At 36.7% G+C, this 17,171-nt stretch overlaps 1 protein-coding gene across 4 annotated transcripts; it reads left to right on the top strand.

Moving 5' to 3' along the window:
- The first annotated feature begins 666 nt into the window (after positions 1-666).
- Positions 667-16,729, top strand: LOC116261540 (probable sugar phosphate/phosphate translocator At1g06470). Of its 4 annotated transcripts, none has more exons than XM_031640353.2 (13): positions 689-1,020; positions 1,284-1,954; positions 2,030-2,199; positions 3,182-3,267; positions 3,364-3,413; positions 4,062-4,129; positions 5,390-5,490; positions 8,712-8,724; positions 8,818-9,002; positions 9,204-9,290; positions 14,215-14,309; positions 14,582-14,743; positions 16,244-16,729. In XM_031640353.2, exons 2-12 carry the CDS (start codon positions 1,320-1,322, stop codon positions 14,703-14,705), a joined length of 1,614 nt encoding a protein of 537 aa, XP_031496213.1. In that variant the 5' UTR covers positions 689-1,020; positions 1,284-1,319; the 3' UTR covers positions 14,706-14,743; positions 16,244-16,729. The 4 variants fall into 4 exon arrangements, with proteins under 4 accessions (XP_031496215.1, XP_049935727.1, XP_031496213.1 ...); XM_031640354.2 differs by having other exon boundaries at positions 689-1,114; XM_050079770.1 differs by lacking the exon at positions 8,712-8,724 and having other exon boundaries at positions 688-1,954; positions 8,919-9,002.
- The last annotated feature ends 442 nt before the right edge of the window (positions 16,730-17,171 follow it).

Here is a 17,171-nt window from a genome sequence, read left to right as displayed (position 1 = left end):
TCACACCAACAAAAAACTAGCAGAGTATGCTGTAACATTCATGTGAGGGGACACACTCAACAAAATCGCTCAAATCCGAAAACCACAAGAGGCAACACACTGCCCCCTCTCTCGCTGTGCTGCTCGCTACCAGAAAACCGGCTTGATTGCACCTTGATGAAGGTTATTAATGTTGGAGATTTATATCGAAGGAGCACACTTGTCCATAAAAAAAGTATTTTATAACTTTATAATTGTTCTTATCAAACTCTCGTCTCAAAAACAAGCTTTTACTAAATTCATGTCTAACTGAGAAGCATTTAGCATATTCTAGCGTTACCTTTACATATTATAATTTTGTGACCGCTTGCAACGCCATTCCGGCCATCTCTGACAGCATTGAGGTCCAACGACTGCCTCGGCACGTCCACCGAAAGTAAGAGTAATTTTCAAGGAAATCATGGGTTGGAAGATTAAAATGCTAAATAAAGAATCGCTTTAAGGAGAATAGCGGGTGAGGTCTATGCAGAAGCAAGTCTCTAATTAGATTCTCCTAAATGCTATACGTGAGATATTGAAGGGTATACAGCTACCATCACTAATGCTGAATAAAACCTTAAAAGCAGAAGGAATGAGGGATCTGAGTCGAACCAATGTCATAAGTCGTCTCAATTCATGAAGTTCATGACTTATAATTTAAGGACGTTGCTCTGTGAATGAGGGATAGCATGCACGAATCCGTCAAAGCGGCGAGTGAAGGGAACGTAACGGGAACACCCCGACTATCACGCATTAGATCTCCTTCCCTCTCTCTCCCATGATCCAGAACATGAACATGCGACCTAATAATCAATGCATGCCGACGATCACGGACAATTCTGACCTTTGCAACACAATTCGATTTTTGTTTGCGCTCCTTCCAGTAAAAGCTTGATTGGTGGATTAAAGGATACGCGAACAAGAGCGATTTTGACTCGTTCTGGATCGATCCTGACTACTTTTTCTCATTGATTTTGATGCTCTTTGTTCTCTTTCTTAGCGGTATGATCAATCCACTATGTTCCTCTACAGATTTGGCTTTTTCTTCTTTTTGAATGAGAATTCAGAAGCTGGTGCTGCGGTTTCGGTTCTGTTGGTGAGACTGTTTCTGTTTCTGTGGAACGACTCTTGATGTAGGAATGCACGTTCTCTGGTTGAAATCAATTGAATGACCGTTTCCTGGCGAAGGAATTATTGATTCTAAGAGTGTATTGGCAAGAATGGGATACTTTGATCTATTTAATCTATTTTTTTGATCGTTTCAGATAATAGAATAGTTGGTCTACGTTAAAAACTTGGAGATGGCAAAGGAAGAAGGTGGTCTGGCGGTATTGAACAAGATTGGAGGCGGTGAAGATAAAGGAATTAGGAAGATCCCAGTTCTTCGGAGGGAGCCTTCCTTCTCGAGGTGGTACAGTGAAGTTGGGATTGATAGCTTGAACAGTAGTTCGAGGAATGGGGGGGAGGATGGAGATTTTGAGCTGCCCATAGTTCAGATCGATGGGGCTGACAATGGGGTCATGGATAGAGAGGGGAACAGTTCAGCTAAGATCGGTCACTTATTGAACAGATCGAACAGTTTTCGCCATAGAAATGTTCATCTCTATGATGAAGACGCGGGAAATGATTCGCCCTGCATTCGTGAAGATAGTACCGGAAACGGAGAAGATGTCAGTTTGCCGCGCAATCATGAAGATTCTGCTGGAAGCGGAGAAAATTTCTCTCCGTTTCTTGTTGAGCATGAAAATGGCAGCGTGCCAGGCCGGGTTTCATCTCCTAAAGATAGGAGTTTTCGTGAAGTCACGACTGAGGATGATAATGTAGAATGTTTGATTCAACCGAAACCAAAGGATCAGCGCTGTATTTCTGCAACATTGTTGCTCAGGACATTATTTTTTACACTTATATGGTATACTTCCAGCACATGCTTGACAGTGTGAGTGAAAGATTAAATACTTCTGTATTAGTTTTTTTATGAAGTCATGAACTTAATAAGAAAACTATTGGGCAGATATAACAAGTCACTTTTGGGAGACCACTTGGGAAAATTCCCAGCTCCCTTGCTGATGAATACAGTTCATTTTACAATGCAAGCTCTTTTATCGAAGGCTATTATGTGGTTCTGGTCTCAAAGATTTGAAGCAAGTGAAGTCATGTCTTGGAGGAACTACTTCCTAAGGGGTAATGACCATACAGTAGCATTTCTTTTCATCTTCTTATTTTCTCTGCAGAGCAATAACTCTTTTTCCTTTTTCTTTTGAGAAGTTTAGCTTTTCCTGTTCCCATGAAACAAGAAATCAGCAATTGTGGTTTGCTTTTATCTTACTTTCAAGGCAAATGACAGAAAACTCTTTCTTTATTAAGTGCCAACACGTTGCTGGAAACTTGGAAGCTCTATACTACTAGGAAATTGCTCTATAAACTTTGTTTTTTTGTCCGGGTCCAAACAGAGAAGCCTGACTGGATGTTTGGCAAATTTGTTGAATCAAGCAATTCGTGCTACGAGAAAAGCTGCATGAACATGTTGAAGTTGCAATCTTCAATTTTGAAAATTTTATCAATTGAGGTGCATGTCATGTACATTTTTTTATATTTATTTCCACTAAAATTGACTGGCTGGCTGAAAGTTTTCACTATTGTAAAATTAGGCTTCAATTCCATTCAGATTGCTCCTTGATATGTGATGATAATAGGGGCTTCCTTTGTTTCAGATTGCTCCTTGATATTTGATGCATTAAGTTCAAAACTTGAATGTGATTTTGTAGTAAATCTTTACATTCTATGGCTTAGTCAATAGTCGAAACCAGGAAATTTTGTTCATTGCCTGTTGTCTATAGGAGCTATGATTAAGCATACATACTCAGGTCTACTTTGTGGTCCATGTATTTATGAAGACGACTATCGGGCTTTAGTCATAAAAGTATTTTAGGTTTTTAACCATTCATCAAGGAAAAGAGGATTGGTAGATAGCCACCTTTTTTATTGATAGGAACAGAAATAGTAAGCTGGCAAGTCAATTTGTTAAAACTTATAGTCAACTTCAAGTCATGATAAGTTGGCTAAAAGCACCAATGATCTGCATAATTTTTTTATCATGTAGACTTTGTTAGGTTCGATTTCTCGCCCACTACTGAACCTTTTTTCTTTTTCATCTTTTCTCTAGTCGTGCCAACTGCTCTTGGAACTGCACTGGACATAAATTTGAGCAATGCATCTCTTGTTTTCATATCTGTGACATTTGCTACAATGGTGACATACCTCTCAGGCACTTTTTCATATCAGCTTTCTTTAACATAATACGATATTGTAAGTAGGACTTACATCTTGCTTCTTCATGTTGTACAGTGTAAATCTGCATCTCCAGTATTTCTCCTTCTATTTGCTTTTTCCTTCAAGTAAGTGCCATTTCTTTCACAATTGCACTCTCATCTGGCCTTCAATGTCTTTCCCTACACCATCTGACATCTTCAACTTCGTTATATTATATGAAATGACTTTCATCTCATTTAGTTATTTAGGTATGGTTACTTTGAAGTTTGGAAGAGTCAATTGAATTTAGTCCTATTGTGTTCAGATAACATTGTCTGACAGCAGTGTATAATAGTGGTTCTCATATGCTTGCTCCACACTCCACGGCTGAAAGCGGTTTTTATTTTTCTGTTCAACATTAGATGCTTGTCATTTCACTTAAAATTTCTATTTACTTTGATTTTTTGAAGTTTTATTGAAGATTCAACACCAATGAAAGCTAAATTAATTCAATCGACGACCCTACTTTTAAAGCTATGCTGATACATATCTTATAGTCACTGGAATAAAGTGACTATGTATGGCATGTGTTGCTTTAGTTCATAAGTAATGAAACTGCAACTCTAATAATTTTCATGTGATAAAACTTGCTTTTTGTTTGCATGAGATCAATTTAAGATTTACTAGATCTATTCACTTTGTTTGCATGCTTCATTAGATAAATATCTATATATGTCTTCATTAAGGTTATTGTTATAGATGTTAGTGCTCTAAAATTTTGTTAGTTTTTTAAGGTTGGAAGCTCCAAGCCTTAAACTTTTGGGGATCATATTCATAATCTCTACTGGAGTCCTCTTAACAGGTCAGACAGTTTTGTTGTCGATATGCAACTCATGCTTATTTGACTTCTTCAAAAAAAGATACCATTGTAGTGAGGTAGCATGTTATGGCCTTATGGGTTTCTCTTTCTTGCTTTTCACCATAACAATTTTGAACTGTCAAAGCAATGTCAGTGTCGCAATGGTGATCTCTTTATTCTTTGTTGACCTTTATTACATTTACAACTAGCTAAAACACAAGTATTCCCCCTATCAACTTATCACAATTTTGTTCTTCGTTCCTTGCCATAACAATCACTCCATAAAATGCTTTTGTGAAACCTACATATTGCTCTTGTTCCATACATTAAAATCTTTCAGGAGGTCATGTACCTTTCTGCTTTTTTGCTTCTTTGATAAGCATCACCCATACAAATTGGTTTTTTCTATTAAAAAGAAGTAAATCTTTCAGGTAATTAGCTCTCATGTTAAATTTAGTGGAAGCATGTGAAAAATGTAGTTGGTTTTAGTTTGGACGAGGTACATCAGTTTTGGCTTTTTGATATACAATCCTTCAGCCAGCTTTTTTCTGTTCTAGCTTTATGAGGTGTTGATTTTGTAATTAGCTAGCTAAGTCCTTATGCCTCTTTAGGGAGTTGATAATTTACATTCAGATGGTCTATTCCAGCTATAAAATGTTTGCTTTGAGATTTTACTCACCATAAAATTCTGCAAAAATGTTTGAAACAAAGTTTTTGGTACAATTCCAATTGCATTAACTATGTTCCATACTACTTACCTACAATTGGATCATGAATAGAACAGTATGATGTGGCATGGGTTGACAAGAAACTTGTTTTGTGGGAGGATGGCTTCTTTGAGAAGATTGGTTATTTTAGATTACACAAGTCTGTATTTTCCTAGATAAACATCAACTGACATGGTGAACAAGTTTAATTAGCCTCATGCTTAAAATGTACAAAACCATCTACAATGAGTCAGATAACTGCAAATAAAATGTTAGAAAATGTAGCAGTTGAAAGAAAGCTTAATGATAAAGGAAGCTTGCACCCTAAGCATAACTTTGGTTATATAGTTGAAAAATTACCAGAAGCATATCTTAGTTTTGTATTTTTTCCCTAGAATAAAACATTATTTTGGCTGAAGAACTTCTATTACTTTATTTGTTTAAGCATTAGCCGTTGTTAGCACCTCGTTAGTTATTGAAAGATTCTACTTTTGATCTTCCTCATGCTATTTTGAGATTATCTTTTGACTCTTATACAACTTTTGTGGACATGCAGTAGCCAAAGAGACAGAGTTTGCATTCCAAGGGTTTTTGTTTGTTATGCTTGCTGCTGTTATGTCAGGATTTCGTTGGTCAATGACTCAAATTCTATTACAGGTACTATGTTCTACTTTTTCTTTTCCCACTTCTCGATTTGATTCTGTTTTATAACATATATTAGTTTGAACCCAAATGTTTACTTTATACAGCATAATGCTGCAGGAGTGCTTTCTTATTGTTTCTTTTCTTGTTTTTCGAATTCATTTTTTTTTTTATGATTTGTAGTGAGAAGCATGTTATGATCCCTCGAACCTTCTATTATTGTATATAATATACTTATTGCTGGTCATATGTGTGGTTGACTGGTCGTAGATTGTTCTGCAATAGAGAAACTCAACCTTTTGAGTGACATGATCTTTATCTCAATTGTTTTGAGGCCAGATTGTCATAGGCTAGACTCTTTGGAGGGGTAGAAGAGTTGGTCTATCAAACTGAAAGTTGCAAGGTGTGAAATGACCTGATCCAGAATTGCTAAGCATTGACTTAATGGCACTCAACCCACTCCCTAGCTTAATTTCTTTTAACACTTGAAAAGGATATGAACCAGGATTCAAGCTAGTAATTAGACTTTTTCGTATATGGGAAACATTAACTTTTCACTCAAATTTCTTAAATATGCTATTCCCTACCCATTGCTACACACGATATGTTAAATTTTGTCCTCTCTCTGAGGAATACATCTCATCAGATGTCGGACTATAGGCACTAGAATTAAGCATCACTTTGGTAATGAATAAATTTACTTAGACTGCAGCTAACCCATGCACCCAGCTCCATAGCTATCAACCCACCTCACCATCTGTTTTTGTTTGACACCTAAAGGTTCCAAGCTTGGATAGAAGAAAGTAGTTCGCTTAGGCATATATGAGCATCATTCTCTTTCAATTTTTTGCCTATATGATTATTTCCCAAGTCATTCTTATACATATGGGATGTTATAATGTGCACATGCAATCGTACTAAAAGAGAAAAAACTCTTACTGCTAGGTAAACAATTGTATAGCCCCAAACATGTCTATGCACAATATTAACCGAACAAGAACAACATTTCTAGACTCCCAGAGCACTCTTTTAAACAAATGATAGGATCAATGAAGCTTTCATACTAGAAATGTAGCAGCAATTACATTGGTAGCCAAGGCAAGTTATTCGACTAGGTTACAACCGATGCTTTATTTAGAGGTTTCTGATTCTCTAATGACATCCCATTAACATGTAAAGGCTTATGTAGTCCTATGGTAAAGTATGAACAGAACGAGATCAATATGTGTAAAATAATAGTTACTTGATCTCAACCACTTATGTGGGACGTTTTATGAGGAAAATCTTTTATAGTTGTGTGAAGCAAATTGGTTGACAAATAATGTATCGAAGGATCTATCCAATTCCAGTTTGAATGCATGTGCTAATTCATGCTTGATTTTCTAGCTCTTTATGTTGAAGTATGGATAGCAATTCAAGTGTCAAATAACTCGAAACTAAAATCTAACTGCAAAAAAGATTCATAAAATGATATAGAAGGTCTCTCTAATTAAGTAATTATCAAGTTATCTTATATTGGAATGATCATTCTTACATGGATTTTACGTGGAACCTCAATAGATTAAAGCTACAGTAAAAAGGTGGGTTCCTCTTTTATGTCAAGTTCTCCAATGCGAATGGTACCATCAATGGATGATGCTACCAAACATGCACCCTTTCAATGATAACTCAGACTTGTTACCTAATTAATTAAGCGAAGGCAAACGTTAACAAACTTACATTGCTTCTAATACCAAAAGGCAACTGATACCACACTAGAGACATCAATTGACAATTCTAAAAAGCTACGTCGCTTGTAAGGCCACAGCTGCATCAAAGAAAACAGAATAGAGTAACAAAAATGACACATGTAATGGCAAGTTTCACATTCATGATCTTGGTGATCTCCTGTCACAGGGAAATGTATTTGTTTTATAACCAAGTTTAAACTACATTACCTGCTCTAACTGAAGGGCAAAAAACCTGAGGTGAGCTGCAAGCACTTCATCCCTAAACATCACTGGACCTAAATGACATGCAAAGGCAAAAATAGAAGCCAGAGCATGATGAGGACAAAGCCAGGGCATTTGCAAATGTTATATTCACAGCAGTTGCCTTTCGGGAAATTCTGACAAACATTTGGTGTACATGAAAAAAGTCGGATTAAGGCGCCAGTTCTCTTCCAGCAACCGCTCTTGAAAAAAAAAAGCACAAACATGCATTCTATATGACAGGTCTAGTGATGCTTGGGATGAAGTGCTTGCGGCTCACCTTTGCCTGTTGGGAGAGAGAGGGAGATGGCCTTGAACCTCCTTTTGCTTTTGTGAAGGGTGATTGACGAAACGAATACGCATACCAGGATCTGTTGTAGAAGGCGGAAAAGAGGAGGGCACAAAACGGTGGAAGTGGACGTGGAGTCAATAGCAATTCTAGTTGGCAAAAGGAAAAGACGCAAGTGAAGAAAAAGACACTGTGGACGGCAGAAGAGGAGAGCTGCTCTCTGCGGTACGCAAACCGCGATGTGAGAGAGAGGGGGAGAGAGACAGAGGGGGCGAGAGAGAGAGAGAACCTACGCACGTACGAGAGAGCGAGGGAGGATGGGTTCATCTCAATGCGTTTACTAGTCCGGTGTTTGATAATGAGAACATGTTGTTCCAACAAAACGGATTTATTTAATCCTATACTATTCCGTATGACGCTTGATTTACCTGGATTTTCCAAGAACCACGTAACCTTCGATATGGATACGGATAGCTGCTGGAATGTGGGATTATTTCTGTGCCTCATGGGTGGATCTCCTGAAAGCTTTTAGGGAAAGTAAGGTGTGTTTGATAGCTTCCGATCTTAGAGGGGAGATTGATCTAAAACTCTTTTTATTTTCATGTAAGACCCACGGTATAAACAATTTTACCATTATATGAAAAAAAGGATTTGAGATCTTAATTTATGGGCTAAAACCTCAGATTGGGGGAGGGAGTGGGTTCTGTAAAATTCATCGATTGTCGATCTAAGATTCTCAATTATTTTAAATCACCTTAGATCTTAAATCAGAGGCTATCCCTTAATTTGTAGCTTGTCTGTTGTAGGGCTGCTTTTCTGATATTACGGCTCCCATGTTCTGTTTTCTTTTTTCCCTTTACAGTTGTTGACAATACGCTCCCATTAGGTATCCATTTATCAATTTTCTTCCTTCCTTGAAGCCTAACCATCACATTTTTTCTCTTTGTTTTGAACTGAAAAATTTCAACAACTTGAAGAGAGAAGCATATGGTACGTGTCAATTCTTTCTCTTTTTTTTTTCTACTTGTAGAATTCATTGCATCTGTTTCCTTTATAATGAGCTACTCTTATGACGTTATTCAGGGTTGAAGAATCCTATTACTTTTATGAGCTATATCGCTCCAATCATGGCTTTTTCCACTGCCTTACTCTCACTATTGTTTGATCCTTGGATCCATTTTAAGCAAAGCAGCTACTTTGATGATTCACGGCACATCATTCGAAGCTGCTTGCTCATGATTATTGGAGGTGCTCTTGCATTTTTTATGGTAAGTGGCTTGTGATGCCGTATTTCTTTCTAATTCAAGCTGTTTTCTTAATTTTATGCTTTCTGGGCTGTCATGTTGATATTCCATCTTGACACAGATTGATATCCCCTTGCACAGACAACATATCGGAAACTTCGTGAAGATAACCTTATGTCGTCGTGTATTTTATCTATTAATTGCGGATTTAACTTATCTTTGCAGGTTTTAATGGAGTACATTCTTGTTTCCGCAACGAGTGCTGTGACAGTCACAATTGCAGGTGTTGTCAAGGAAGCTGTGACTATTGTGGTATAGTACCCTCTAAGACATGCTTATATAGAATTTTACTTCTGTGATGCCATATTTCAAGGGCCACCAATTTCTGTCTTTGACATTTTCCTGTGGGTTTTACACTCTGATGTTACTTGAAGTGTGGTGCTTTTCTCCTTATCCTCCACCACCCAGCCCACTTTTCCTCTTCTCTCTCTCTCTCTCCACTTCATCTCTTTATACACACACACACACACACACACACACACACACACACACACACACACATATATATATATATAGATATAAAGAGAGAGAGAAGCAGGCATACTGCAAGGGCCAAGGAAGGTGCCTCAGTTTTTGTTTCAAGAATGCATATTGTCATACGTACATTTCCTTATGCAGTTTACACCATGATTTTGGAAATTTCTCCGGTATTTTTTGGTGAAGTTGTTCATCTCGGGTAAACCTCAGGAAAATCTCAACAATTTTTAAAAATTAAAAAAACAATAAAAACCTTAACAATTAAAAGATAGGGAAAAATTGCTACAAATTCTCGAAAATTTTATTTTTGGCAGGATTTTCAAAATCTCACATTTTTTCCTTTTTTGTTTTATTTGATTTTCTCATAGATATTGTGAGATTTTTGAAAATCTAGCGAATATCTATGACAATGGGAGTTTATACAAGAAAATCCTGGTCCTACTAGGGCAGGTTGTGTTTCGATGACCACATATCTGAAAACACCCATGATCCAATTCCTATAATGGTAATGGAGGTTATGTAGCTGGTATTCATTTTTAAACTATAAAAGACTGCACCATCTGACTTCCTGCCTGAAATAGATGTTGCCCTCTAGGTGATGGTAAGTGGGATAACATTAGGAACTCATCCTCTGTCTCCCAAGTTGTATCTCAATTGTGGCCCCTAAGTGTAATTCAGTTTGGATCTTTAAGTGAGTTGTCTGCTACAATCCACCTTTGTCAATCTAGGAGATACAAGGGGATGAGCATGGGCATTACAGCTACATTCAAAGAGTACTTCATCCTTGATGGTGTTCCATAATAGGCTTGAGCTTGGAAGTTGGATGCATAGAAAACATTGTGTATAGCAGAAGTAGCCTGTAACTTAAACTTACAGGCTGCTTTATTGATCTGCAGTTAGACTTGAAAGTGCCACAATGTTGGTGTGCTAACTTCTGGTTAGCAATTAGCAACCTACCATAAAATAATTGCTGCCTTTGAGGAGGAATCATGAGAATGTCCCAGTCTGTAGTTATGAAAAGTCGAGTTCTGGTGGCCTATTATCAATTTTGTTATGATGTAGAGCTTTGCAACATGGTCCATAATATTGGAACTACTTCCTTTTTTTGGTATGGCTACCCTAGAGGAATGAAGGGTCCACAATTGGGAAGGTGTTCAACCACTAAGATGACTGACTTATGCCTAACATGGAGTAATCCTTTCCCCTATATCTAGAGAAATCTCCTACCATATGCCCTCAGGAATGAGCAGGGTTGCAATAGGGCTAATGGCTATATTGACTCCTTTTTGGTGTATCGATGTACAACACGTTTCTTTACGTATATGCTTCTCCACATTCATTTCCAAATGAATCTTCAATCCATGAAGTGTGTGATTATATATTCCTTGTGACATCACTGGGCATATCATGCAATTGGTGTAGTGTAGTTGCATGGTTAGCAGGGTCTGGAGACTGGAATTCACTCTTGTGAAAATTGAGTTCCATCCTAATTGGCTCTTTCTTTCTTGGTGGATACTTTTGCAGTTGCTAACTTTTTTTAGATTTTCCAAGTCCATTTCCTGTTGTAGCTGAGTATTTGAAATTGAATTTGGCATGCTTGAAAGGGTGGCTACTCTCACCCTTTAGTCATGAGAGTGCTTCTTTGCAATATCTGACTAAAAAATCGTAGCAATAAGGTGCAAGATCCATATATGCTGCAGGGGAGTATTGATGCATTAGTCCATGATGAATTTTAAGCTGCGACAATCTGAATAAATGACAAATTTACATCCTAATATGTATGGGCATCTTTTTGCAACTGTGAGAATGATGGCAAGTAATTCTTTCCCACGGTTGAAAATACTCTTGCTTCCTCTTATGTATTTGCTTGTTGAAGTGACAGGGCTCTGATTTTGTTTGAGAACTACTCTCCAGTTTTCCCAGTCGTTTACTTGCAAGATCAAAGTAGTGCATAAGAGGGCATTTGATATGAAGATTTTTTTGAACTCGGAAGACATGTTCCTAGAAGACGTTCCATAAACACCATGTTACAGTTCTAGAAAATATGGTATGATTATAGATGTTGTTCCTATACAGTCAAACGCGGAACGTAATCAGATTACGTTTCTTTGAACAAAGACATGTCCTCGGAACATGTACTCTCAAGTCTCAAGTACTTGTAGTCTGTCTAAGAGCGTAGGGTTTAACTGAAAAATCTCTGGCACCCTACCCCTTTGTGCCTCCTAAAAACTAAGTAGTACTTCAGCCCTTCCGGTCAATAGTCACTATCAACGCTTTCTGGTCGTCAGGTGTGCGTTGCACTCTGGAGCTGCTCAAACCTCAAAACCCAACCCAAGGAATTATCCCCACTGAATATGGAAAACTGATCCTCGCCATTCTGACATGGATGCCTTGCTGTTCCCTGCCCACAGAGGCGTTTGCTATTGGAGTTCTCATCTCAATAGTCAATGGGGTTTCTCTGGAAAAATCAACCAAGTTTTCCTACCATTTGTTAAACTGATGCTTCCACCCAATTGATGCTAGCAGTGAGCAGTGAGTGAGCACCTGAATTCTTTGCTGTTTATCCCTTACATTGTCCAACTTGAAAGTTTTGTTCCTCCTTGACGTGGCGTTAGTCTTTCTCTAATACCAGATGGTATGTTTCAGGATACTGCTTGGAGAGAAGCAGAGAGCGAGCTAAAGGGAGGGAAAAGCAATCCTTCTTCAAAGGATGCACCTCCATTCTTTTATTAATACCAACAGTCCCTTACTTACCTTGCATATCTATACAAGGAACTCTAATCCTGCCAAACTAATTATACCCATGACCACGAGTCAATTATTGACTCCTATTCATTTTCAGAACCATAAAAGGAAGCAACAATATAAAGAGAAATTGGCAGGTGCCAGACTCTTAAGTGCTAAATTTCTACGGACCCATCTCAGCTTTTGATTTTTCCTGATTGGCAGTTGAGAAAAAAAGAGAAAAAATGTGAATTAATACTGGATGATCAAAATGCCCCAGCTCATTTTACTCCTTCATTTTTTGTCAACTGTTAATCCAGGAAAAATTAAACGTTGAGATGGTTCCTTATGAGACTAGCACCTACGTGTTTGAACCCTATTAATTTCTCAACATAAAATCCTAATTTATCTCAAGCGTTTCCATGTTTTTCATTTTTTAAGCCCGGTTCATGTTATGGATTTATTTCCCTGATTATCTTTTTTTTTTTCTAAAAGACAAAGGTAATTGTTTATCTCATTGACAAGCCAGTTCATCATAATAAAAACTTAAAGGCGGCCCTTTCATTCATTAATTTGTTGTGGCATTTTTACTTTTCTTTGAAGTATTGCTAAGATTAGATGCGCTAAAGTTTTAAAATGAATATTAAGAAAAAAAAGGTAATGCTTTATTATTATTCTTTTGTCTTTCCGTTGTCTTTCTGAGAAAAATAATCACTCTGACGTAGTCTTGATATTTTGAAAATACTGGCATTGTAAAGTTGTAAACGTTAGATTGGCTTAACGGTCCACATTTTCCCTTCATATTTTGAAGTGCTGCCTTTATATATTTGTGAGATATTTTTGCCACTCCAAAGCTTACGACAGTTTATATCGTGCATGTTTGAGTTTCTCCAACCTTTTTTCCCTTTGTCCGGTAACCTGATTATTGAAGTTACAAGATCCGTTGGACTTAAGGCCAGTCTTATTGTTTTCAGATTATTTTATTTGGTTGTTTTTGAAAATCTATTTTTTGTCCTTTGTTTTCTTCGGTGGTGTATGCTGCAAGTTCATGCACTCTTCTCTTTGATACTCATGCATACGCATGTTACTTCCTTCTTATTTCCATGTTTGATTCATCTCCCTGGCCCGTTGCCGATCAGATTAAAAAACTTGTTCTGCAACCATTTTGATCATGGTTCAGTGTTTGGTTTTTGTGGGCTGTTTCCATTTTTCCAATGTGAAAATTCCATGGCCAATATTGACAGCCTCATTTGCATTTAATTATGTTAATTATGTAGATGGATTTTGATGTGACATGCGCTGTATTGAAACAGATTTATAGCATCTCTAAGAAATGGCAGACAATCCTTTTTTTTTTTTACTGTCACACGGCAATCAACTTATATGAACATTATTACAACACACTCAGATCCCCCTCTTTTGACAGTTTTGATGTGATCAGTTTCTTAACGATCTAATTCTGATATGCATTTTAGATGATAGATGGAATTTATACACACAAAATCTCTCTTGCCTGTTCTGATTAAATCAGAAACTTCATCATCTTTATTACAATGACATGGGAGTTCTCCTCTTCACTGGACTTACCACAATCTATGTTGCTCATTATGTAATGGGTACAATAGCATGATCTTATCGTGAGATCTTCAGGATCACCATATCTCGACCTGTATCTTTGAGTTTGGAAACGTCTTTCTTGCCCTGCTTCATGATTTCAGTTTTCTTATACGAATGAATGTCAAGAGAAATTTGTCACATCTGCATTATTCATTCAGTTCCGGTCATGAAATTCAGTCGCAAGGATCATGAGCCTCAGTTTATCTATGCTTCTGTCTTTCATCATAATCATAAATCTAACGGTTTTCCTAATCTGCGGAGTTGATTTTTAAGTCTTAGTTACATAGTTGACATTAGATCTTGATTAGCTATAATATTAATTATATCACATATAGTCTAATACTTATTTTTAACTCAGGTTGCAATATTTTACTTCCATGATGAGTTCAATTTGTTGAAAGGACTTGGTCTCTTCATCATAATGGTTGGTGTCAGTTTATTTAACTGGTACAAGTAAGTAAAACTTTTTGACTTGTTCTAACCATATAAGGGTAACTTGTTACCCCATGTGCATGATTGCAAGGTTTGTTTAGCTTTTTTACCAACCCTTTCTTCCTTAGATTATAACATGCTGAATGTCTAGTTACAAGCTCTAAATTGCGGCATGTTTGATGGTCAACCTGCAGCATAGATTGAAGTTATTAATTTTCAATATCTACACCAGTTACATGGATACTTGAGAACAAAGAAACCAAGGTCTGTGACTGCTAATGTTGAATTTTCAGGTACCACAAGCTTCAGAAAGGCCATCTAAGTGAACATGAAAAGACAATTGGTTCATTACATGAAAATGGAACAGCAAGATATGTCATTGTTGATGATATAGAAGAGGTGGACGAGGAAGCTTGAAAAACATAGTTCTCAATTGACATAAATTGGACAATGAGGTAATTGTTCTGTTTTAGTCGTTCGGGAGATAACTTAATATTTGGAATGTTGGAAAATAAGTTTAGTTGGTTATGTTGGTTTTAGCAATTTCTAGAAGTTAATAATGTTCTTACTCAAATAAAAAGAGTAAGAACATTATTAACTTCTAGAAATTGCTAAAAACCACGTAATGAACTAGACTTATTTTCCAACATGGTAAAATTTTTGGTTACCATGCATGTGTGTTGCTTTTCAGCTTAGCAACGCTGCAAGCAAAACTTCATGCCCATAAATATATGATCAATTGGTAAATACTAAACCACTTGGGTAAGGGATAAAAACTAGACCTCTTAAATTTGTGTTAAAAAGTGTTTTAAACAAAATGTAAACTTTCTAATATGTTTAGAGACACTAATTTAAAGATAAATCATGTCTTAGTTCAAGTGATTTTTCTAAAAAAATCGGTCTTTTCTACTATCAAAATTTTGATGGTATATGAGCTGTTCACTTTTTGGTTAAAAAATAATATTAAATTAAAAAATGACTAACTTAATATATGTTTCTCACCAAATCACTCTTCAGATCATATCTGTAAAGTTAAATTGTAGAAAAAGAATACTTTAAAATTTAATTATAATGGGCCTGGATTTTCTCCCTTACCCAAGTGGTCTGGTTTTTACCAACTTTCCTTGCTCTCTCTTTCTCTCTATTTCTCTCTCTCTCTCTCTCTCTCTCTCTATATATATATATATATATATATATATATATGTGTGTGTCCATATTTTTTACTAAAAGAATAATTTTGGATATTTGTGATGGGTATTCTTTGTGAGGAATTACTTTTAGCTGTTTCAAACTTTTTTCTAATTTGGCGGATCGCTATATTTCTCGAAGCCTGTGTCACACGGATGCGGCAGCCTGACATCGGCTGCCTTTTACCTGAGTCGGTTATGAACCGAGTGTGGGTGTGGCTGCAAAATTTTAACTTAGTGTTCTTGAGCTGCACACACAAGTTATTATTACGTTCTTTAGGATATTAGAGGAAATCCATTCAAGAAAACTAAGTCAAAATTAAATTGAATGACAATAGCACGTTGAACAAGTTCAATCTTGGGAATATTAGGATAGAAATATAAGGATGAAGCAGCTTTTTTTAAGATATAGGTTTCTTCATGCCCCATTTTGACCAGGCTGTCTCTAGTCTCAATATGGCTGACCATCTGAAAGGACCATCTAGAAGTAACTGCTTCAATTACCATTTATTTGCTTGGTCAGCTAAATAAAACCATGTCATCTTGTCACAATGCTTTTTAGCTTTACTCAGGAATTAATATTGTACTCATTGTGGATTGAGTGGTCTCTGCCCAAGCTCATGGATATCTTCTTTGTTTCCTTCATCAGATTGCCATGTCAAGTGTTGCTGCTTTGTTTCTTCTTCTTTTTTCTCTGCACGCTTTCAAAGGATGCTTGGCAAATAAAACTGTGTTTAAATATTTTTGTTTTTCTTCCGTTTTGTACAGTTTTGAGATGTTGTGGCAACGTAAATGGCAGCAGAAGCAAGATTTATGTATCCGCTTACAGGAGGTTCTTTTCTAACTTGAAGAATGCCAATTCCATTACGTACTACAACATAAATTGGCCGTCCATTTGTGTTTGGCGCATAATCTGCTGGCTCTTCATGGTCGATCTTCGATGAGCACCTGCTCTTGTATTTCTATCTAATGCTTCAAGTACAGGAAATACGAAAGTATCGGAAGGTTGGTTTGCAACGTTAATGGAGTTTACCCAACTAAAGGTTTGTATTTGATCACCTCGTGTTGTGACCACTACTACTAATGGGGCCTCCAAGCTGCAGCGTTTGATTAGAAGAGACCCAAGCCAAATAGTCTCTATTTAATTCATTCTTCAAAATTTTAAATTATTGGTTATGTACAGGAAAATAACACCCTAAAATTGATTGGGGAGTAAGGAAGTTTTTCTTTTGAAGATATTTCCACAGTTTTGTTCTCTGGCCTGATTCTAGTATTATGTGTGCCGTTTACTAATATTGATCTCGGAAGCGTCCAATTTATTTTATAAGAAGCTTCAACATGAGAATGAATGTGTGAATAATAAAAAAAAAGTTAGCCATTTATTGTCCATAAACATCCTTGATTACGTTTTTTTAAAAATTTATTTGTTTTCTTTGAATTCATACTATTCAGGTAAGGCCATGTCCAGTAGGATCTCTTGGTCCTCTATTTTCACTACCTTGGCTGAGTGAAAACTTTGTGAATATGTAACTTTGTTCTGCCTTTGTTCAAATTAGAAATTAATATGATCCTTACATATGTAGCTGTAGAAGTAAAAGTATAGACACAAAAGAAAGAGAGAGAGAGAGAGAGAGAGAGAGAGTGAGAGAAAGAGCACACACGGTTCGGTCAAAATCGACCTACGTCCATGATAATT

Source organism: Nymphaea colorata, chromosome 9 (genome assembly GCF_008831285.2).
Source record: "Nymphaea colorata isolate Beijing-Zhang1983 chromosome 9, ASM883128v2, whole genome shotgun sequence".
NCBI classification, from domain to species: Eukaryota; Viridiplantae; Streptophyta; class Magnoliopsida; order Nymphaeales; family Nymphaeaceae; genus Nymphaea; species Nymphaea colorata.
Note: the sequence above shows the minus strand (reverse complement) of the source record. Positions and strands in the feature narration are given on the sequence as shown.

Excerpts from the sequence above, each read along its gene's own strand:
- LOC116261540 (XM_031640353.2), top strand. The coding sequence starts at position 1,320 with ATGGCAAAGGAAGAAGGTGGTCTGGCGGTATTGAACAAGATTGGAGGC. Across the intron at positions 1,955-2,029 it reads TCCAGCACATGCTTGACAGT|ATATAACAAGTCACTTTTGG; the intron begins GTGAGTGAAAGA and ends ACTATTGGGCAG. Across the intron at positions 9,291-14,214 it reads AGGAAGCTGTGACTATTGTG|GTTGCAATATTTTACTTCCA; the intron begins GTATAGTACCCT and ends TTTTTAACTCAG.